A 24,851-nucleotide genomic window follows, 5' to 3' on the forward strand; every position below is an offset into this window, starting at 1 on the left:
TAAGCGTTATTAAATGCAAAAATTCATACCCAAAAATTCATCCTATGTTGTCATGAAATGCTTGCTTGTATATAAGATGTACAGACAATTTCTGCAAGCAGTTGAACTTCAGTCTCCCTCTGAAGGTTTTGTGTACTGATTAATGTGTGACCATTTCCTGTATGGTTTCAGCAGGTTTTGCTCACTGGCTTCTTACCCAGGTCCTTCCCCACAAGGGACAAATTCAGAGTCCCTTAGTTATTTCAGGGTTCTGTCTGCATTATACTCTATTTAACCTGTAACTGCTTCATTTTTAGTGGGCTCTGCAGACCACAGTGTGGTGTTTCTTAGCTGATTATCACTCTTCAAACTTTTAGACTTTATTGCAGTATTACAGTATTCTTTCTTAAATCTTGATGTGGTTCCCTGAACAAAGGCTTTTAAACCTAAAAGCTTATTTCATTTCCATTGCACTCCTTATTCCATCTCATAAATAGCTTCTATAATGAGTGGTGTCCAAAACATTGAATTACTCAGTTCAATTTCTCTGCCACAGAAGATGATGTTGTTCTAAGTGAAAAATGTCATTGTAATTGGTCATGCAATGTAAAGGAATAATAGTTAATTTTCAAGACAGTTTTTCCAGGGAAATTTCTGGGGAAAATTATATAATTGCTCACTTGTTAAGCCCTTGTGAATGTTGTTTTCTAGGTTTTAAGTGTAATTAAGGTGCTGTCATTTCACTGTATCCTGATTAAAGTTTCCTATTTTTTTTAATTGTTATTCCCTCCTCCATCCCTGCAAACTGCAAGCAGACAAAAAATTATGACTAAGTAAAATTTCTTTACCCACATTGGTTTCTTCTTTTTGAAATTTACCAATCTTTTTACTGTGTCTAAACTGCTTCAGCTGTCCCCAAAGGCAAATAGACACAGCAGGGGTTGTGTCTTTCCTACTGTGAATAAAACAGGGTTGTTTTGGGCAGAAGAAAGCTGGGAGAGATGAGGTGCACAAATCTGACAAAATACTGACATTACTATTCCAGCCATTCCTGAAGCATTTTATTCATATGTTCCTTACTTAGGACTAGTAAAGTAATTAAAAATTATGAGACTGGGCCACCTTCTGATTGGCTCATTGTTATCTTTTGTTAAATTTTTTTTTTTTGTTTAAATATATTTTGTATTTTCACCAAAGTTACTGAGCTAGTATTTTTATTGAGTATGTTACTCTTTTGCAGAAATTGGTCAAATTCTGTTGTACTTTTGGTGTCTCCAGATGCATCAGTTAAAGGGATCTTTAGGAAAGGCAACAATACAGATTAAGAGTAACCTGCCTTTTCAAGTGCTTGCCTTTGCCTTCTTGTTCTTCCATTCTTTGTTTGTCTTATGATGATGATAGTTCTCTGCTGTTTATTAAATTGAGAAATCCCACTGAATAAATGAAACCTGATTTGATTTAGTTATCTACATAATATAATTTATGATACTTTATGTAGCATCGCTGTAGAAACATCTTCTATTACTGAATTTCACTGCAATTAGACATAATTAATCTCTTCTCTTATGCAGCTCAGTTTGTATTTTGAGTTAGCAACTTAATGGTGAATTAATTTTCTTTTCTTACCAGTTTGAAATCCTAACTATATTGAAAGTAAGGAAAATTTACAGTAACCTAAATAAAACCCCTGTAGAATTAAGGAGGAACCTATCAGCTTGTGGTTTAGATCAGGAAGTTTTGAATTGTCAAGATGAAAGGAGGGTCACTTGCATGAAGTAAACAGAATATGAAGGAATATAACCAAAGAATAACCACTACTCTTTGGTGAATTATGTTTCTGTCATAGTACTAGATGTTCTTAAATTAAATGTGATTGCTGATGTGTTTTTTCACATAGTAACTTGGTCATTGGCACAGATGCCCAAATTGGAGACAACTGAAAGCATTGTGTGACTTTTGGATCTATAGATGTATTTCATCTTTCAATATCCAAATATTTCACTTCTTCTACAAACCAGGGGCTATACATTGTTTTCCTTGGATGAAGAGCAGGTTTAATGTGAACTCTAGAAAGCATTTTAGTCCCAGTGTATAGATGAAGGTTATTCAGGGATTTGGAGCCAATGTAAATTTAGAGATCTGTTCAGTTAATTAAACAGCAGAGTTTTTCACTGCATATCTAATTATAAAATACATTTGACAGTGCATTTCATAATTCATTAGTTGTAGTAATAGCTTTCACTACTTGTTTTCTTGTGTCTCTTCAAATACCTTCTGAAATTTCAGCACTTTAACATGACTCCTGCCTGAATTCATTTGCTTGCACATTCAGTGTGTGATACAGAGAATCACTTAGAAACTACCATTGAAACCTAAATTAGCAAGTCACATACATAATTACTTCATAGCATATTGATCTTTCAGTCGGACACTTTTAAAATTTATAATTTCTTCTTTAAAAATCTGTTACTCTTTATATGTCCTATTGCATTCTTCATTTTCAGTGGTAATTTAAATATTTTACTAATATATTTGTCTTTTTCTCAACAGTTTTCAAAATCTGGTTAATGTGATGGCATAAACTAGTAAAGCATTTGGATTACATGATGGATGTCAGCAATGGTTATTGATGTTGTTTGAGGGATACAGTAAGAGTCTACTGTACGAAATGCCAGAAGTTTACATTTCTTCTAGTTTTGCAATGGTAAGTTTTTTTACATTTCTACTAAGGAAATAATAACTTTTTCTCTTGTTGTGTAAGGTGTATTTCTTTAGAAAGTGTTGTATCAGCAAGTCAGTAAAGATTTCTCTCTTACTTATGATTGTTAAAGTCTGAGTTCAGCAGTAATTACTAACCAAAGTATGCATTTTAATTTGGTTTAGGTTATTTTATTGGTATTGATTTGAAATGTCAGTTACTCACCCCAAATGTGTGCTAGCTTTAATTAGAAAAACCTAGGGAAATGGAATATGTAAATAAACCCTGTTTTTCATGTTTGGGTTCAACCCCAAATGAGATCACTCTCCAGATGGTATTGAGCTTGTGTGCAAAAAGGGAGAATATGCAGGCAAGTTTATCCATGTGGAAAATGGGTGTAAAAACCATTATAGAAAACACATAGTGCTTTGCCCTCTTCAGTCAGCTGCTGGTTTGACCATTTGCTGCTGGACTAGTATTTATATTTTTTCTTAAGGCAGAGTGTGTTGGAGAGCTCACACTTATTTAATTTTAAGTGAACAGAATGAAAGTTAGCACTGCAGCATCTCTTTGGATGCATTTCAGGAATACAAACAGTGCACCTTTCCAGGCCTTTATCTAAGGCAGCAGGAATAGATAACAAGCAGGAGGGTTCCAGCAGCACAAATAAATGGCAGTTTTGAGAACATTTGAAATTTTCACTTTAATATTAGTCTTTTTCTTTGTTGCACAAAAGGATGTGCTGTCATACACACTTGTGTATAGAGCTATATACCCCATACACAAAATTATGTGTATGTGCTTTCTTCTACAGTTTTGTCCAGAACTACAGCAGGCAATGCTGTTAGGATATATTGATTTCCTTAAGAAATACAGCTTGCATTGTGAATTCCTAAACACACAATACAGTAAATAATGGTAATTGTTAAACAGAATTGTGTTGGATGAAAGTGTACTTGTCTTGTCCCATTTGCTTTTCTGTTCTAGGAGCATCTGAGACTTAAATAGCAGATTTGAGAGAATTTATGAATTTATGTTCTTTTTTTTCCCCTCTTCTTTGCTGAAATTGAAAAACCTCTTGAAGCAATTTTCTCCATTTGTCATTTTCAGAACTTCTAAGTAATGTATGAAATGTTTGATTCCATATTTAAAATTTGTAGTCTTCACATCATATGACAGTTGAACTGGTTTGTATAACCTGGAATTTGGGTAGGTGAAAAAGAGAAGGTGTGCCATTATGCACAAATGTGAATCTATTCATTAGCAAGGATATTCTGACAGATCTGTGGTGATATGGAGTTTGACACATTAAACTTCTAAAGATTAAATGAATAGGAGGGTAAGACTGAACTGAGTTCTCTTAAAAATTATTTTGAGATACTGGGCAGGTCAAGTACTCCTACATTTCACCCTGAAATGTGAAATACAGACACTCTGAAATGGGATGTTCTGAGGTTATCTTTGAATCCAAATTCACTTCAATCTGCTGTGAGTGATGATTCATCTCACCAGCTGAGAGGGAAGCAGCCTTCCAGTACCTTGGAGGAGACTCCTGATAGAGCCAGGCTTTTGTTGTCAGAAGTAATAGAGAAGTAGGAGAGGCCCAACCTGGGTATAAGAAAAAGTATTTTTGCTTTAAGGACTTGAACAGGTTGCCCAGACAAGTTGTGAAATATCTGTACTCAGTTTTTTGAGACCCAGATGGATAATGTTCCATGTAACTAAATCTGAATTTAGGGCTCAAGTTCATTTGAATGGGAGGTTGGATAGGATTGCCTCTTAAAGGCCTTTCCAGCTGGAATGATTTTATGATTCTGATTCAGAAATTTTATTTCATTTTTAGTAATAATAACTGTAATTATTTCTTAGTGGTGTGCCTTATTTTTTTTAATTCCCTGCTAAATTAGAATTGCAGTTCTCTTTTGTTATTTATGATAGATTTGTTTTTTCTTTAAGCAACAACTGAGTAAGCAAATGCAATTTTAATGGTTTGCTTTTTAGTCTGTGAAGCCATGTAACTGGAAAATGTGGGATATTAAGAATGCAATTTCATACCTTTTACTTGAACAGACAAATTTTAATAATAATACCAATACATTATAACATATGTACAATACATAAAATAGTGTATTTTAGTAACTAGAGCCTAACTGGGGCATTCCAGCCTTACATAAGGCATAAATGTGAGCCACGCTCACACAAATACTAAGCCAGAAAAACCACAAATACCAAGTCAGCTACTTTGTAGCTGAGATGGAAAAATTTAATGCACTGAAGAACTACCATGGAAGGAAGCAGTATGAATGCATTGAGTGGGCTTATTCAGTTTTACATTGGTATGTTTGTGACAATACGTTATTCAGATTGGCTGTGTCTCTAGTTGTTTTTTAAATATTTTTTTCTGACTGTTTTGTTTGCATTTTTTTCGAAGGTTTCCCAGTGAGTGGATCACAATGAACATACTTTAGGGACTCGCCATAGTATGGCTGCTTCTCGATCTACTCGTGTTACAAGATCTACAGTGGGTTTAAATGGTTTGGATGAAAATTTTTGTGGTAGAACATTAAGGAACCGTAGCATTGCTCATCCAGAGGAAGTCTTGCCCCATCCTCAAATCCGATCCAGGTCACCAAAGAAGAGGCCAGAGTCTGTGCAAGCTCAGAAGGGCAGCAACGGTGGCAGAACTACTGATTTGAAACAGCAGAGTGCTCGGGAGTCATGGGTGAGCCCTAGAAAGAGAGGGCTGTCCACTTCGGAGAAGGATAATGGTGATAAGCAAACTGTGGAAAATAGTGAAAAAAAACAAGCAGAACCTGTTTCACCAGTGTTGAAAAGAATTAAACGCTGTCTACGTTCAGAGGCACCCAACAGCTCTGAAGAGGACTTGCCCACTAAGGCAGAGAAGGAGTCATTGGAGCACAAGAGCTTGGTGCCGGACAATGATGCAGCCTCCACAGGGACTAAGCGAGCTTGTCGATGTCTTATATTGGATGATTGTGAGAAAAGGGAAGTTAAAAAGGTGAATGTCTGTGCAGAAGGGTTTAATAATTCTGCAGTAGTTGAAGAGGTTGCAGGTTATCAGACTGTCAATGGAGTTGGTGAGAGAGACTCAAATTCTCTTAACTGTGATGACTGTCAGCTTGATGGGAACGCTAAGCAAAACAATGCTGGTTCCCGTACGCCCAAGGACAAAACAGTAGCAGAAAATGGAAACTCATTTGCCCATTCTTCGTTGTTGCTTAATAGCAGCAAAGAGGACAGTGTTGTAGACCATTATGTGCCTTGCACAAACTCTCAAGAACAGGTAAAGTTAGAGGACCACAAAACAATAAATGACTGCTTGCCTGAGGAGCATGCTAATCAGGCATTTGAGCCAGCTGCAGGGTCCTTTTCTGAAATCCAGTCATCTTTGTTAAGGGATTCGGAGGAGGAGGTGGATGTTGTAGGAGATAGCAGTGCCTCTAAGGAACAGTGTGCTGAAAACACCAATAGCAACCTGAATACTCACCATGACAGTGCATCAATCTCAGGTGAACCTGAACCACATTCTTCAGTGCTGAACTGTGTTTCAGCTCAGATGACAAATATGTTGGAACTTCAAGAACACAGATACACGTTGAGAACTTCACCACGAAGGGCTGCCCCTGCCAGAAGTAGCCCTACTAAAAATAACTCTCCTTGTAGAGAAAATGGACAGGTTGAGGAAAATAATCTTAGTCCTACTGAAAAGAATGTACCTGTAGGTATTAATAATATCAATGGATCTCCCAAAAAGTCTGAAGAAATCAAACAGAATGAAAAAGAGAGAAATAGTAATACAGGGGATCATGGGAGTGATGGACTAAGAAAGCCACTTTCTGAGTCTAGGCTTGTTGCTGGATATGTACCATCTGCCAAAGAGAGTACCAACATCCACACTGCAGAGGAGGATGAGGAAGAGCCTGATGTGTATTACTTTGAATCAGATCATGTGGCATTGAAACACAACAAAGAGTATGTGTAACTATGGTAACCATGAATTCTGCTTTTGTTTCTTACCAAAAATATATTATTATTGCAAAAATTATGAAGTATTTAACGTAATTCCACAAAAATTTAAGTGCTTTATAATTTTCATACTCTTCAGTCTTCATTTTTCTTGTTTCTACCTCAAACAAAATTAAAGTCTATTTAATATGCAGTATGGTACAGCAATGTGGTTTATACATTTCTAGCAATCAGGATTCTTGAGCCAGAACTTGGTCTTTTTGAGTTTCTTCGGGGTTTTGTTTCTTTAAAAATGCATCTGTTATTTATTTTCTCTTAAAAACTAACTGGAAGGAAAACCAAAGGAATTACAAGCTTTAATTTAGATTTCAGTAATTTATCAGCATATCCAATGGAAACTGCAGATACAGCTTATACTATTACCATCTGCTGTACATAAAAGTTAGATACTTATTTCAGAGTGTCATGAGAAAGAACTCAGCATTCTGGTGTTCAGGAAGATGAATTGATCAAATGCAGCAACTTTCTTCAAAGGACACTATGTCTACACTGCTATTTCTATTAATTACATGTAAATATAGGATGATGATGATTATTCTTATTATTCTCTGAGTTAATTTTATGTTTTTCATGTGAATGTTTATAAGTGGAACTGTGGTGACTATACCTTGTGGTAAACGTGCAAGAGATTATTGAAACAAAAGGGCAATTCACTGAAGAAAGTTTACATGGAGAAAATTTTTCTTCAAGTAGTGGATCAGGACACAATTTTTTATTTCACAGTCTTTGTAATGCTGTTGTGACTCGTGTGTTTTGCTGTTTAGTAGGTGTTCTGTATGTTGTTGTGAGTTCTAAAGGCCAAGTGCAGATGATCTTCAGTTTCCTTCATATGAAGGGTTGAAGCACTGGTGTTAATTCAGTGTAAATGCAGTAAATGTTCACAGCAAGGTTACTGTCAATATGGGGCACAGAGCACAGGTGATTGTTTAATCCAGTATGACTTGATTTTTGGTATTGTTTATATAGTGAAATTTTGTTCAGTATTGGATATGAAGAAATGATTGTAATAAGAAAAAATTAAATTCTAGCATGGGTTAGACAAACTGTGATTTCAAAATAATGATCAAATATTTGCAGCTTCAGCCATCAGTCCAAAATGAGCACTTTTCCCATTAGATAGAAAGAAAATTACGAATGGGGAAAATGGACAGTTGTCTTTTGTCCCATTAGGATGATTTTGGATCTGTATGTAATATGACTTCATCTGATGTCTGTACACAGATTCATTAGTAATGTGGTGGGATGTAGGGGGTTGTATTTATTATATAATACTGCAAAAATAACAGTAGTTTAGTTTTTTCTATTCTTAAACACAAATCTGAATTGTTCTTGGAAATTTCAGGTGTGTGCCCCAGTGATAGCTTGTGGACATACACAGTTCTGAAAAAATGGGTAGTTGTTGTTCAGATTGGCAGCCTGTTTGTGAGACCTTGTTGGGAAGCATTTGAAATTGCAAGCAGGACTTGGTATCTTGCTATTAACTTGTTGCCTGCATGCAGAATTCCAAAAGAAGTGATTATTTTTTTTATTCTTTCTTATATTTCTGTTTTCCAAAAGGGAAGCATGCTGCTGGGGGGAGGGAGTGCTAGTTGTGCCTTTTCTTAATTTTAAAAAATGTTGATAGAGCTGGAAAATTGCAGGCCACCCCTTTTTGTTGTTTACATTTATAAGAGAATTAAGTCTGGTATGTTGATGGTGCTGCATGATAATAGGATCCTTCTAAAGAACTTAAGTCAATGTTTTGACACATGGGTGCAGTTGTCATTTATCCAGAATTTCATTCTTCGAGAGTAAATCAAGTGCAGTGCAGTATATCCTCTATCCAGTTTTTAAAATATCAAAGTTCATTAGAGGATATTGTAATTCATGTGTAAGAGTTTTTGAACAGTGTTTTAATTATACACTTGTTTAATCTCATTTGGTACTTACTTTCTAAATTGTTAGACTTAAAAACCAAAATACTGCCAGTTTGCAATGTATTCTGAAATGTATTCCCTGATTGTCCAGATGCAAAGAATTCCTAGGGTTCCCATGCTATTAATGCAAAGTTTGTAATTGTGGTAGTTCTGGCTAAGCCAAGTGTTCTGGTGTTCTCCATATCACATCTTCAAATGGTACAGTTTTGTTTTTCTGTCCTTCATCACTTTGGGATTATTATGGGTGATTTTTTTCTCTGGTTTATGTTTTCTATTCTCTTTTAAAAGCCAGTTCAGAGAGACATTAGCATCTTGGCTAGGTTGAGGAAGCAGATTTCTCCATAAAGTCATTATAATTCTTTGGATGTTCCACGACAGAAAAAAAATACATTCCTCTGTGTCATGGAAGCAGTTTTACATGGCTGTAAACTTATATTATTTCTTGTTACATTACATAGCTTGGTGACATACACATTCATACAGTTGATCTTCACTCTCCAAGATATTATTGTGACATTGATAAAATATGACTATACCAAAACTTTTAAGAGCTGTTGATAAGACTTGCTATAAGGAAAAAAAAATCTAAATGTAAATTGTCATATTTCGGTATTAATTATTGTTGCTTTTTTAATCTTAACATGTTTAAATTATATTGATCAGTATTTCTGGGAAAACTGGATGATATAATAGGAAAAATAACAATCACAGATTATGAAATATTATTATTCAGAGAAAAGGCTGAAATTATAGATGTTTCCACAACTTTATTAAAATAGATCTGTCCTACAAAGATAGAGATGAGATCTCTAAGCAGAAATTTTATCACAACACACACATTTTTGTAGATACTAACAGACTGATGTGGGGGTTGTATAGTTGTAAAGTGTTGTTAATGTTTTGTGTTGCTACACACATAATTGGATTTTTTTTTTTGTATTGTAACTGCTCTCAGAAAAGTATGGTTTGGTACATATTTGAGAATTTTGCTTATATGCTTGAGAATTTTGCTTCTGTGTTCTAGCTCAGGAATGTTTGCATTTTCTCCTGAGATACTTTCATCAAAATTGAACTTCCTAATTTAAAACTTTCTACACTGCTGAATTTTGTATGCTGTACTTAGTATTTTGCATATGTCTTTCCCCAGGCACTTCTCATATATCTTTGCTGTGTCTTTTTATGCTGTAATTCTATCACATACTGCAGCAACTTACTTTAATTTTCTGTCTGGAGCAGCATTCTCAATACTTTCTGCCTTTGCCCAGATTCATTTAGTGCCCTTTTTTGGTTTGGCTTTTTTTTTTTCTTTTTCTTCCTTTCTATTTCCTTTGGAGATTTGCAGTGTTTGGCAGGTATTTGCTTGCATGAAGAGACAATCCTTGTTTGACTCTTAGTCCTGGGTTCTAGATGAAAATGTGATTGAGAAATTGATGTTTCACTTGCATAGAATATGTTGCAGAATGCATTTTGAGGACTCTGTAAACTGCAGTTGGCTTTACAGGAACCACTCAGACCTGGAGGCAAGATCACTGCCTTATGCATGAGCAGTTCCCTACAGGCATTTAATTCTAAGAGTTAGGACGTTGTTCAATAGATAGGTATTTTAGGTATCTTTATTACTTGATAATATTTAAAATTATAACAGCTACACTGGCATTTAAAATGGAGACAGATCAAATGAGGATTTTAATACATCTTTTACAACTTAGTCTTGTGGATTCTTAACTACAATGGGTTGCATTGTTGCAAAGATCCTGGAAACCATGCAATACAATGATGAGATTTACATATACTTAACAACTGATGATAACACTGTTTATGTCTTTGGATCCACCTTTAATATTATATGAATGTGAGAAAGAAAAGAAACAGTTTTAGCATTCCTGTGGCATAGTTTTTATGTTTTATTCAATCACAAATGTTCTGCCTAAAGAATCAGATGAAAGCAGGTTTGTATCAAAGTTCATCTTAGTGCATTTGAATTGTTAGAATAGGACTCGGTGCACCTTGCCATACCAGTTGAGGACTGCCTTAAACTGCCTCTTCTTAAAGTGTAACTGTAATGTCATCTTTCTAAATTTCTTATTTTCTAAATTTACCTGCACCATGTTTTTAGCTTAACTGGAAAAGATCAAAATATTCATATCTGCCTTTGAATATATTGGCTAATGATAATCAGTTTTATAAATAAAGCCTGTATATTCAGCTATGTGTCTCCAAATTAAAGTTAAATTGATCACGCAGTAGGGATTTATTTCAATGTACAGATAAGCCTTAACATTCATTTGCAATGATGTCAGGTAGCCATCAGTAGCTAATAATTCATTTTCCTGTGATGTCAGTTTTAATCTGTGGGAAACTTTGTTTCTGACTTTGATCGTAAGGAATAAAGGGAATTGGTGTAAATCAAGTTACTTTTTGTAGTAGCAGTTATGTGACAAAATTTTTGCAGGACTGAAGATTAAGATTTGGTTAAGAATATTGTAATCATAGAATCATATTTTATAATTATATAAATTACTGAGTAATGGCTAGAGCTCTTACTTTGCAAGAGATAATGCCTTGGGCATGTGCTGCATCAGCTTTTTGCTCCCTAGGAATGGGCACGCTCTGGGAGCCATTAAATGTCAGATACATTTGTCACATTCGTTTTTCTTCCTTGAACAAAGGCATCTTCTGCCAGTCACAGCATCTTTCCAGTGAACAGCACTAGCAAACAGTTAAATAGTGCATCCTGTGGAAAGTAAAGCTTGATTTCTCTCAGGTTTGTGTCCTGTACCCCTTGAATTCCTTCCTGATTTTCTGCTTTTCTTCTTCTGCCTACATCGATGTTCTCACTTTTTGAGAGTGCTCTGTTGGCAGCAATCTACTCCTGGAAGAGAGTGTGAACTCTGCAGTGCAGAGATGTTTCCCTGCTGGCTGCCTTGATGTGGCACCTCTGGATGTGTGGGCTGATGGAGTGATGGAGGAATGTGACAAGTAACAGCTGAATTCTGCTTGCCTGTCTCTTGTTGTGACAGTAGTTATGGTCTCACCTCCTTTGCAAGCCACCAGTTTTTGGAGAATACACAAAAATTTCAAATTTCTTTGGTCAATATGGACCACAAATCGTGGAGGGGAGAAATACACAAATATTAAAAAAAACCATAAATCAAACCACAAGCAACAGGAAACCTATTATTCTAATACAAAAAAAAAATTTAAAAAAATAGAAAATTGTTTTTCTGCGTGTTCATTTGGAAGTGCTTACCATTTCTAAGATGCTTTTTAGTAAATTCATCTAAACTGGAAAATTAAAGATCAATAAATAACAAAAATGGTTTTGAGGTGTAGGAAATACCAGTTGGAAACAAACACCAGATGCCATAGGAATAATGGTCCTGATTTAAAAAAAAAAAAAAATTGCCATCAAGCTGAGAAAAGATGGGGCAGTAATGTATCAACCCAGCACAGCTGTGTGGAGAGTAAGGCTCTGGCTGTGGTTTTGGCTGCTGACACAAGGACACTTAAAAGCAGAAGCAGTAAATTGTGGTTATACCAGTTATGTCAGAGTAAAGTTCTGTGGTGGAACAGGGAATAAATTAATGTTACTGTACTTTGTAGTAAGTATAATGATGCCACCAAAAAGACAAGAACAAAGTGACTGTCATTTGCTTTGAGAATGGATTCTCTTTATTTGTCAGTTTTAACTTGAAATTACTTCATTGGTAATTTTAAGTTTTTATTCTGATCTTTCATGAAGTTTTGACAGCATCTCCAGCATGAACTGCAAAACTGACCAGCAGTATCTTTTAAAAAGAAATTGCATGAGCAGTACATATGTACAAGCTTCCTTCAGTCAGCAATGAATCCTGATCACTGCAGTAGTTCCTTTGTACAACACATGCACTTAAGAGTTAAAAAAGGTCCCACTTTTTAGTTTCCTTTAAACTTTGCTCTTGGTAGGAGTAGCCAGCTGATTTTTCATTTTTCGTTATTGCACATCTTTATTTTGCTTTGGATAACTCAAAGTAAAAACATTGCTGCTGTTTTGCATAGCAGTCTTTGAAAGTTTTATGCTTCCTAAGCCAAGTTCTCTGCTTCCAGCGGTGTTTGTGCATGGTTTATTATAGTGAGTACTAGTAAAAACATGTTACTAATTTTCTTCCTTATTTCTAACTTTTCTTCCACTTCTTTAGCCAGAAAATATTGATGAATAATGCTTTTTATTGCTATTAGAGCATTCAGCCACTCATGATTGTAGATCATATTCTTGCAATTCACTTCTAATATTCAGGTATCCCTGTAATAGATACTTGAGGGGAATATGTTAATTTGTTCCTATAGCAAGAATATACAACTGAATAATTGAATGTATGTGTGTGTTGTTTGGGTGAAAACCTGCAGAAACTAATTTAGAGTGAGTTGAAGGAGTTCAGTGTTGTCAGCTTTCTCTGCTTTTTTATCAGGATTTCTGTGTGGATGGTCAGTTTCAAGCATGGGTTGCTCTTACTATGTCTCTACAATTCCTTCTGAATGGTTGCTTTCCCCAATATCTTTCTAGAGAATAATATCCTAGTGGGCATGCTGGAGGAATCTGTGTAGTATTTGCCCTCAGTAAAGGAATTGAGACCATTCTCATTAGAGATGATGAGAGAGAAGGAGAAAAAGGTTGGGATGTGCTGTCAGTCTGTCAATTCAAGCCTGGAAAATAGAGGAATGACAGGGAACTGTATCTTCTTCCCTGCTGAATGTCACTGTCCTGCAGGCAAATGGTTTAGAGTGCTGTCATATCAAAAAGCTGTATTAAACTGTGTTAACTGGGAGAGGACTGATGGGTCCTGTTTTATTGACAAGACTGTAACAATTTCTGTGCTTGTTTAGAGGCACAGAGACCTATTTGCTACTAAAAATTCTGAAAACTTGCTGGAAATGTGGGTATTTGGTAGGGGTGCTTTTGTAGAACTAGTATTAAATCCTGCTGGGTGTGTTGGACAGCTCTTGACAAGAATGAAGCCTCTAGAAATATATGAGTTCTGTTTCTGAGGAGGAGTTAAGAATTTAAGAAAGGAGGGGACATCTCAAGTTAATAACCAATAAAATACTATTCAAATGGTTGAAACACAAAATCTGAAGCTGTGAAAGTGGAAAGAAAAGTAAAATCTGAGTGGAAATGGTTAGTTTGCATCCAGGTAAATTACTGCAGTAGGATTTGCTTTTTTGCCTTAGGATTTATTAGGTTTTTTTAAATGTCCTTTAAAAATGCTTTTTGGGTTAGTTCTGGTTTATTTTAAATAGGTATGAGACTGACATTCAGAAATAGTGTTTTGTTTTCTGTTCCTGGCACAGTAGACTTAAAGAAGCCATTTAGCATGTACTTTAGTTGTTTAATGTATAACACAGAAATGCAGTTTAATTATTTACTTACCTTTGAAATACTTTAAGATGTCTGAAGCATGAATATTAAATATGCTCAGTGAAAGTACAGTAAATGACAGTATGTGTAAAGAGGTTAAGCCAGAGTAGAAAGTTTAATAAAGAGTTGCAGAAAAAGCTGTAAATAGAATACTTTATTCATAGTGTCTAAGCATTAGGTAGGTAAAAGCCCACTATGTGCTGCTTCCTCCAGGCAGAGGTGCTTTACAGGCCCTGACAGGGGTTCATATATGTATGTTCTTATTGATTATACCCTTAAACTCTTTTCTGAAGGGAGATCAAAGAAGGCCCATTCTGCATCACTCTGTTGTGCTTTCTCCTTGCTGTCCTGTGCTTTACATGTCCAGCATTGAATCCCAGGCTCTTCCAGAGTGCAGTTAGAGATTTCTTTAAATCTTAGTTGCACATCAGAATAATCTGCAAGAAACTCTGCAGTGTCAAAATTACTATATTGTAATCACTGTATTGTGACACAGGACAAAGGCCATGCTTAGGAGCTGGGAGCATTTTCTGTTATTTCTGAACTCCAACAAACAAAGCCCAAACAAAAAAAAACCACACTTCTTTGAAATGACAGGGTTTTTTTTAATTTGATTCACAGGTTTCTCCAGAGACCCAGTATCTTTAACTACAGCTCCTTGAGTGACTTGGAAATTCAAAGTGCAATTAATGTTGCCCTTTTCCTCCATAATTTAGAGTCTTTACATGTTTAATATCCAGTATTTTCTCATCTTAGCATCCAATAAGAGATGCTAATTTCCTTTTTTTTTAATTGCTGTTAGTAGACCAAGATCCAGGGTAATAAATGACCTGGGTATGGGAGAGCAGGTTGTAATCTGTACTTTGCTGGAGTGCCAGCAGATGGCAATGAAACAAAGACTTGCTCAAATCCTCCTGGTGACTAATAACTGGTTTTGTGTCAGAGCTCTTTGAAATACAAAATAACAAGGTTTTTATATACATATAATTTAGCTGTGTTTTATTATGAGATGTGTATTCCTGCGTGTAAAACAGTTCTTACCTGCACAAGAACTAATGAGTACTTGTAAACTATGGTACACATTTTTAGTGTCAAAGCCCCTCAGAATTGATGGTACTGTATAATACAACATATTGTGAACTGTATAACTGGAGAAGTGCATTTAGTTTTGGGAGTGGAAATTGATGACCACCAGCTGCACAGCATTTTAGAAGTCAAGAGGATAAATCACTCCTTCTTAATTAGGCATAAAAGTATGTATCTTTTTAAGGTGAGTGATGTAAGGCAAGTGTAGCTGCCAAAGTAATTTCAAGTGACTTTGGATATTGATTTTGAGTTGATGTTTTTTAATTGTTGTGAATGTTATCAACAGCCACTTTATTTCTCCCATTGATTTGATTTATCTACCTGAAAGTTAAAATCTTCCTTTTATACTATCAGTTTCTCACATCACTCATTCAACTAAGGCTTAAAGTGCAGGATGTTCTTCTCTTCAAGGGAGAGGAAACCTGCAGAAACCATGGAGGGACTCTGTGACTGACAGATTCTTACTGTAAAAATGAAATTATTTGAAAAAATACTGAATAATGTCACCCCTTTTATAGCTCAGTGCCAAGTCATTTAGTATAAAAAACAAGAGTTAACCTAAGTAAGATGCAGTTGTTAAGGCAGATTGATTCCATATTCATATAGTGTTTTGTAAAGGTTGCTGACACAGAGAAATGTGATGTGACTGGGTACTCTGAATTGGAAATGTAAATGCTTTTAGAATGAGAAGAATGGAGGGGAGAAGCATTCTGAAAGTAGATCTCAGTAAAGTGGATCAGAATGGACATAGGTCTCATTAAGGCAATAGCTAGGCTGTTCTCAGGTTTTGTCACAGGCAAGAGAAGAGGCTGCTGTGTCCCTAATCACCATTAGAACAAGATTCATAGAAATTGTGTAAGAACTAATTGCTTATGGCATGACTTCAGAAATCTGGCTCTGCTCTGTGATAATTACTTCATGGAGCAGTCCAGGAGAGTGGAGTGCTTATCACTGCAAAAGAAAAACTGAACCAGCAGGAATTCCTGCTGATCAGTGTCAGTCTGTAAGAAGTAGCTTTCCTTTTTTAAATATCAGTCCCTCAAACCCTATGTTAATCAAGGCTTTTTCAGCAGAGATTCTGAAGCTGTTTCTGTGCTGAATGATTCAAGTATTCATCCAGAAGATTCATGGCAATTAGTATGATCTGAGAACTTGCAAGAGTGTTTCAATACTGGGATTGTGGAAACAGAATTGCATTCTCTGGAGTGAAAGTTTTCCTGCACAGAAAACTGCTTGGAGTTTTGTATGTTTATATTAAACACTAACAAGTTAGTATTTAGCACTGAGGAAAGTGTAACTTAAGTCAGTGGAAGGCACCTGTCTGTGAATTTACTCAAGAGTGTGTTTGGTTTTGGCAAAGGATGTGGGATAATTTTCTTTGGTACTTGCTGACAGATCTTTCAGAGAAAATGATGCAACTGTACCTGGATGATGTAGAGGTGGTTGCTCTTGGAGTGCCTCGTTGAAGGATGGAGCTGGTTTTGCAGCAGATTAATGAGCTTCCTTCTCTTTTATTAGACTTTCTCAATTTTGGAGAATTGTAACACAACTGCAGGAGGTAGTTTGGATCAGAATTGTGCTTACTTACAAAGAATCTGGAAAGATAGGGAGTAGCATTGGTAGCCATTTTTAAAATAGTTCTGGAAATCATTCACATGATCTCATGCCTAATGCAGCAGGAGCATTATGGTAGCATTTGAGAGTGACCAGAATAGACAGAGACTTCAAGAAAGGGTTCAGTGTATGTGTGTTTTATGTAACTTGCTGCTTTTCAGAGAAATACTTGGCTTTATTACTGTCCTATAGTGCCAGAGAGCCTGTACAAACCTGTGGAAAAAATAGTTGTTCAAAACTTAAAAGAACAATTACAGACATACAGCTCAGTGAAAGGTCCTGTAGAAGTTGAAAGGGATTGCAGTGGTTTGGCAGCAAGCACCAGAACATGGAGTATGCAGACTAGGTATTTCAGGACTAGTGTTTTCAATCTTTTTCCCAGGCAATGAAAGCTCCCAAAATCCATTTTGTGTATTTAGGTACTTCTGATATACACTTGATAAAACTGCAGTCTTATTCTTGGGCTTCAAAATATATTAATTTATAAAACCTGAATATGAAAGTTAAAGTAAATAGCTCCAAGTTAATCTGTATCTTAGTAGAGGTATGAAAAGTGCTGGAAAACCTTTTAGTCTGAACAGTTGGTTCAGAAGCCCCTTCTCTCCAATTTTAATGCTGCTCTGTAGCCACAGATCAGTATCATGTGACATGTTTTTTGAATGATCCTGACATTCTTGTATTTTTACTTATTTCCACGAAGACCACTTCATTGAGGTCACATGAATGTTTTAATGAGGGAAATAACTGAAGTTGAATATTCTTGGGTTTGTGTTATTTTTCCCCAAATGTAAATTCATCTCTTTCCATTCAGACTAAATTATTTAAGGCTACCTCATTAAGATGATTTTTTTCTTCCCTTTGCACGTGTGAATCATCGTTAAATTATTACTTCATTTAAATCTCCAACATTTGGTTGCTTTTTATTTCTGTGTATTTACACGTTTTAAATGAAATTACCACTTTTTTTTCAATTTCATTTAGAAAATCAATTGCTTAAATAGAATTTGAATAAATGAAGTAAAATGGCTCAAAAGGAAAATGTTAAATAGATGCTTTTTTCTTAGATGCAAATTTCTGCACGCTGCTGAGCCTTTGTTACTGTGGCTCTGTTAACACAAGTTTGGTCACCTGCTGATGGAAACAGGCTTTTTGTTGTCCAGGGTAAATCCTCTCCCCAGGTATCTTTAAGCTCTTCTGTGTTGTTACAGCTGCATCCTACCTGTTTGATTTCCCTGGAGCCTCCAGGGCTCCAAGGTGCTGCCTGCCCCTGAGCTCCCCTGTGTGTGTAGGGACTGAGTAAAGCTCCTCACTCACAGCCCCTGAGCTCCCCTGTGTGTGTAGGGTCTGAGTAAAGCTCCTCACCCACAGCCCCTGAGCTCCCCTGTGTGTGTAGGGACTGAGTAAAGCTCCTCACCCACAGCCCCTGAGCTCCCCTGTGTGTGTAGGGACTGAGTAAAGCTCCTCACCCACAGCCCCTGAGCTCCCCTGTGTGTGTAGGGACTGAGTAAAGCTCCTCACCCACAGCCCCTGAGCTCCCCTGTGTGTGTAGGGACTGAGTAAAGCTCCTCACCCACAGCCCCTGAGCTCCCCTGTGTGTGTAGGGACTGAGTAAAGCTCCTCACCCACAGGAGCCAGTGACTCCTGTAAGCTTGGAATGACCTGAGCTGTGCTGTTGTCTCAGGCCAGTTCTGATGTGCTGTCACACTTTTGTCAGCTGTTGCTGGAGTTAGTTTTTCACCTGCTGAAGAATAGCCACATTAATTCTATTTAATATCTCGCTTTTTGCAGAGTTATTTTGATTAGGAGAAACTGGAGTACTTTCCTAGTAGTGAAAATATTCAGTACTGTTCAATATTAATGGCCTATTACAAGCATTTTAGGTCTTGGTTCCATGTAAACCTGAATATGTGTAGATAAATATTCATAGTAATAAATTCATAACAGAATCTTGTCCTACTGTTTTTAAGCAAGCTCAGTGTTTTAGTTTCAAGATTCAGAATGTATAGCTGTATTTTCTGTTTGTGAATGCTATATTTGAGTGGAAAAAAATTTACCTTTTCTCGTGGAGAGGCAGAGTTTAATGTCCAGGTAGAAATTCAGATATTTGAAGGTACAAAGCCTGTATATTGCCTTAGGACTGTTATTTCCCTCCATTTAAAGCCTTACCCAATTATTAGTGGAATCAATTGAAAACCTTTAATTACCTCAGTAACATCTGTATCTTTTCTGTGCTACATATGGATTTCATTGTGTCAGGCTCTTGTGTTTGTTTTAGCAATAAGAGAACAGAAAGAAAATTCCTGTAGTAGTGAACAGCTCTTACCTGATTTTAGTATGTGTATTTTGTGCTGAACTAAATTACAGTTGTAATATTGAATGTCAGAAAACATTGTCATGAAAAAAGTTAATACATAATAATTTGCAACAACAGGGGCCATGGCTAGCTGCAGGATTTCAGAAACTGAAGTGGGCAGCTGTAATTTTAAAGCTAATAAAAGGTATTAAATGTAGTTAACTCTTTTTTAAAGGCTGTGTTAAAATGTCCTATGACTTCCTGAGTCTAAGTGAGCTTTATGAAAAGCAGTTTGGAAAACACACATCACTGGTACAGGCATGACAGTCCCATCACTGACTGTTAGACACTCCAAATTGGGTGTGAGTCTGGGGTGGCACGTTTGAGGGAGCACTGACATTTTCATTTGGATTCTGTATTCTTAGGGGAATCTGGTTTGAATTTGTTTTGCAAATTACTTATTCCTTGGTTTGTTGATATTTCAAAATCATTTCAAAAATGATTCTCATATTTTGCTCTAAGTTGGGACTTCTACAAAATGCTGTGTTTCTAAACCATTCCTGTCCAGTGTTTGGATGGCTGAATGAAATATTAAAATTCTGTGGTAGCCACTTGTATTGGGGTAGAAGGAAACTGATTTTGAAGAGAAGAGAAAATAGTTCATTTTGTTTGGAGTATTTTTAACTTTGTAAGCAAAGCCTGTTGGTTACAGCTATTGAGAATATGAATATAAGTTGTCCCTGATACCATATTGTTTCAGCTACTGTAGAATTTACATTTAAAGGAAACTACTGGAGAGTTAAATATATTTTCCCTTATGGGTTTATATAAATTCATATAGTCATAAATTTAATAAATTTTTACTATAATCCAGTAAAAATGTTTATGAAATGGTTCAGATAAGCTATGAAATCTAGTAGGTTATGGTAGATAACCATGGCTAGTGTTTAGCTGGGGGGTGTCACTTTTAAAGGCAAATGCAGTGAGATGTTTTCCTTTGTCTCTGTAGTTATCAGAGACTGTTACAGACGATTGCTGTACTCGAGGCTCAACGTACTCAAGCAGTTCAAGACCTTGAAAGTTTAGGCAGACACCAGAGAGAAGCACTGAAAGATCCTATTGGATTTGTGGAAAGACTCCAGAAGAAGGTATTTCTATGGACTTTTCCTAAGTCTTACTTGGAATTTTTTTTTAATGACTAGTAATTCAGTGTCTATAGAAATTGAAGAATAGATACATATATATATATATACTTGCATAAAAATTATGAGCTTAAAATCTTGTAATTGCTGAGCAAAAATAGCTCTTTGCTTTCTTAATAGCTCTGTGAGACATAGGTTTTCAGTGATTTTATCAGATATGCTTCCTTTTTTTTTTTTAATGCAGAAATGTAATTGTTAAATTTCTAATTGTACTGTAGGTATTTTAAGACAGCTTGAAGTCTACAGGTGACTGGAAGTATCAGATCAAAAAATTATAATCTTTCTCATATGAGAAATGAAATGTTGTGCTTTGAGTGAATTTAGTAGGGTATGTTTAAAGAGCAGGAAATGTAGTCTGTATTCCAAACCCAAAGTGAACACTGGAAAACATACCTGAGTTACAGGTAACAGAATAGAATATTGTCTGATAGAGGGGAATCCATTTCTATAAGGAAACATTTTCTTTCCAAGCTTTAAAAATCCCTGTAGTAACAGGAGTACTGAAAAAATGTTTTCAGCTTGAATCCTGTATCGATGCAGCATCTACCACTGGCAAACACTGTTACCTTCTAGTGTGATAGCAACATGTATTCAGTGAAGAATGAAGTTATGGTTCTGTTTTCCTAGGTTTGTAGACACCCAGGTCACATGTAAGCCCCTTGGTTTCAGTAGTTGTCTTTCCTCTAGAGGAAAGGAGGAGTTCAATAGCATGCATGATGTAAGAGTGTTGCATTTGATAGTCATTTTATGGGGAAGTACTAATGACAGTTTGAAGTATTCTGGTGTACTTTTGTCCAAAAAGGACCAAAGGAATGCTAGTCTTGCAGTTGACCTTTAAATAAAGAGGTGAGCTTTGCAACAGTTGTGTTCTAGGCAGAAGACAACAAAATCAGTGTAAAATAGGCATAGATTTCTCTGATGGGAGGAGTTGAGATATCAGGTGATAAAATTCTCAATCTTTTGGGTTCCTGGGTTAAAAAAGGTCCACATCCTGAGCTAATAGTATATTTAATAAGGGACAGCTAGAAACAGATTATTGAAGTGTCAAACACCTGATTTCAGCTGTGAAATGCACACTTTATAGTTTTATGCTCAATAAGCCATCATTGACCGTGCCGCTGCATATTTTATATGCACTGTTGTGTATAATTCTTGAAAGATCTCACCTTCTCTTTAAAAAGACTGTGCTGCATGGCACTTCAGAAATTCTGGTTTTCCATTCTTCTCTCAAATAAAAAGGAGCATTGAGTTTTGGAGCATTTCAGTATTTGCAGGTTTCACTTTGGATATAAAGTGACTGCATTAAATATTGCTTTTTACTTTTCATTCTTATTTTTTCAGGTTGATATGGGTCTTCCATTTCCTCAGAGAGTTGTTCAGCTCCCTGAGATTGCCTGGGACCAATACACCACTAGCCTTGGAAACTTCGAGAGAGAATTCAAAAACCGAAAACGTAACAGTAGGAGAGTGAAGCTGATTTTTGACAAAGGTAAAAGAGAGTGGACACATGTTACAGGAAAGAAATTACCAGTGTGATAGTTCAATAATTCTTCCTTTGTGTTGGTTACAGTAGGTATCCCTGCAAGACCAAAAAGTCCTTTGGATCCCAAGAAGGATGGAGAGTCTATTTCATACTCTGTCTTGCCTTTGAGTGATGGTCCAGAAGGTTCCACAAACAGTCGTCCACAGGTAGTTGTTCAAAAGGAAAGGAAAAAAAATTACAAAATAGTAATTTTTAATTTTTTTTTCCACTTTTAAGTATGGAATGTGAGTATCTTAAATGTTACTTCAAATGTTCATGTTGATGATGACATACCATTCCTGGAACTAAACTTCAATTTAGCCAGATTTTCTTCTGAAGTTGCATGCTTTGGTTTGGTTTTAGTTTTGGCTAAGTAGGAAGAGGGTTCAAATCAATTATCCCAGCTATATTTTTCTAAATATATATTCCATTTTATGTCCTGTATTTGAGCAGATGATAAGAGGGCGACTTTGTGATGAGACCAAACCTGAAACTTTTAACCAACTGTGGACTGTAGAGGAACAGGTAATAGGAAACTCTTTAATTTTGTAGCTGTGGCAACATAAGCATAAAAGCAAATTGTATAATAATGTTTATAGCACTTTGGAGATCAGAGTCATATGTATTTAGATATGTGTTGACAGCTTATACCTGTACTGGGAAAAATGTATTTATTCCTTTTCACTGTTGATTTAGAAAAAGCTCGAGCAATTGCTTTTGAAGTATCCGCCAGAGGAGGTGGAGTCCCGTCGGTGGCAGAAGATAGCAGATGAACTGGGAAATAGAACAGCAAAGCAGGTAACATGTAAAAGCCTTTGAGAAGTAATCCCTTATCTTCACTCTTATTTTTAAATTTTTTTAATATCAGTAAAGAAAATGCAGTGTTTTCTCAGTAATCACTTCATCTTAATGTAGCAGCGGGGCCTGCATTTCACCAATAACGTGATTCTTACATTGGATCTCAAATACAGAATATTAACTGTGCCCTAAAGCCCATGGCAAAGTTGCCAAATGTAATTGTTCATTAGATCTTGACAGCATGAATTTAATTCTGTACAGCTAGTGCAGTGACACCAATATTTCTCAGACTGAGATGCACTCTAGTGCCAATTTTCCTGCACCTCAGCAGTGTAGAATGGGCAGACATGTAAATATCACAGACAGAAGAAGGACACAGATAAGGAGACACCAAGTACTTCAGCATCTGCATAAAATGACAGAATTTCTCCATTTTGACCAGAAGTGAAAAATGCTAATGTTCTGTGTTTACAGTATTTTGATTTCTTATGTTTAATTTGTATGCTTTCAGATAAAAATATAGTTAAATACTTCAGTATTCTGGATTACCTAATTTCTGATCATATCTATGTTTCTTTGCATCTGAAAAAATAGACATGCCTATTTACTTCATAAATGGAGACCACCTTTCTGTGTGCTAACTATGGATGATGTAATTGGCATTGTTAAGGATGAGGTTAGCTGCAGCAGGAAGCAAACTACTAAAGTTCTTTTTGTCACAGTTTTTGCAATATCTTCTGCTTAAGTTTAAAGAAGGGTATTTTTTTTTTTTCTGAAAGCTGTCGAAGCAACTGGAAATGCAGCACTGCAAGATAAGTACCAGTTAGAGCAGTTGTCACAAAGTAGAATCCAGAGGATTTCTTTTCCTGATACTCTGAATCAATGTAGCAATCCTGGCAAAACTTTGGAGTGAAGAGCAGTTACATTTCATTTGATGCTGAGTTGTTGCATGTTGGTTTTTTCTAGGTTGCCAGTAGAGTGCAGAAATATTTTATTAAACTGACTAAAGCTGGTATTCCAGTTCCAGGAAGAACACCAAACTTATATTTATATTCCAAAAAGGTGAGACAATATTACAGAATCCTGTCTTTCTTTTTACATTTATGTGCAAGTTGAGCAGTATCATTAATACTTTTCATAGATTAATAAAGTTACTTTAGGAATTAATTGTTTCCTTTTGCCAGTAGCACTGTGGAGTGAATGGGATATTAATTCTGATTTCACATTGAATATTGGGGACTGCTTTTGGGGACATGAAGTTTTCAGATTGCAGGCTGAACTGGCAGGGTAGAATGATGGTCTTGGGGTAAATCTTCCTTGTTTGTAAGTTTACTATAACTGGTCAGGAAGTGATAATGAAAACCCAGTTGGATGAAGATAAGGAGCCCTATAACATATTGTACAGTAATCTTCTAATTAGTAAAATCATAGAAGATGATGTATAACTGAGCACACATTAGCTGAAGCATAGGCTTAAGGCCATCATCCCTTGAAATGTCCATTGATATACAGGACTTTTCTGACCTTGGAATAGATGAGAAAAAATATGATCCCAAAAGATCTTAATTTACAAAAGCAAAGACTAAATTTCTATGCAGATCAGTCATGTATTTTGATTTAAGTAATCTTTATGGTGCTCTTGGGTACTAATAAGGTCCATAGACAGTAAAAGAGGACAGTCTCAGGTTTCATGGGGGTTTTATTTCTTTGTTTGCTCAGTATTTACAAAAATTCTTCAAAACCCTTACAGTGGCATTTTGTGGAGTAACATTACTGGTTTGTATCCAGGTGTCCATGATGTTTTCTGATAAATAATAAACTTCCCATTGATTCTACAAAAAGGCAAAGATTCCTTTGAAAGGTTGGAAACAAAAGTTGCTGTCCATGGGTTGATACAAAGATCTACCACAGTTCCTGTGTAATGATTTAAAGTGTTACACACCTTTGGTTGTCTCCTTGTATTCTCTGAAGTTACTGCCAGCAATAAGGGCTTGTATTGGAGCCTTTCCAGTCTGCCATCCATTATGGTAATACCATTTTACTTTCCCCAGGGTTTTAATCTGCTACTGTGCAGTATAGACAGAGGCTGGGAGGGTGCAGGCATGACTGCCTGCCACCTTGTCTGTTGGAAAAGTGCTTTCTGGCAGAAGAACCAAAAAACCAGCTGGAAATAGTGATACCTTAAATGCTGTGGAGATTAATCTGCCAGAATTACAAATTGCTTACACAGTTGGGGCTAATTTCTGTAGTACAATAATACTGTGTGGCTGATTTCAACAGGTGTTAAAAATGTAGTACTGA

The 24,851-nt window shown here is 36.1% G+C and overlaps 1 protein-coding gene across 3 annotated transcripts in view; it reads left to right on the forward strand.

Annotated features, from left to right (window-relative positions):
* Positions 1-24,851, forward strand: part of ZZZ3 (zinc finger ZZ-type containing 3) — a 56,541-nt gene that overhangs the window by 21,406 nt on the left and 10,284 nt on the right. For 2 of the 3 annotated variants that reach the window (XM_079313354.1, XM_079313355.1), the window contains exons 2-9: positions 2,530-2,683; positions 5,109-6,670; positions 20,038-20,176; positions 21,572-21,719; positions 21,801-21,919; positions 22,206-22,277; positions 22,449-22,550; positions 23,517-23,612. In XM_079313354.1, coding sequence (XP_079169480.1) covers positions 5,160-6,670; positions 20,038-20,176; positions 21,572-21,719; positions 21,801-21,919; positions 22,206-22,277; positions 22,449-22,550; positions 23,517-23,612 — 2,187 coding nt within the window. In that variant the 5' untranslated portion in view covers positions 2,530-2,683; positions 5,109-5,159. The remainder of the gene's footprint in view (positions 1-2,529; positions 2,684-5,108; positions 6,671-20,037; positions 20,177-21,571; positions 21,720-21,800; positions 21,920-22,205; positions 22,278-22,448; positions 22,551-23,516; positions 23,613-24,851) is intronic. The other variant, XM_079313356.1, reaches the window with a different exon arrangement.

The sequence above is a fragment of the Erithacus rubecula genome (genome assembly GCF_903797595.1).
Source record: "Erithacus rubecula genome assembly, chromosome: 10".
NCBI classification, from domain to species: Eukaryota; Metazoa; Chordata; class Aves; order Passeriformes; family Muscicapidae; genus Erithacus; species Erithacus rubecula.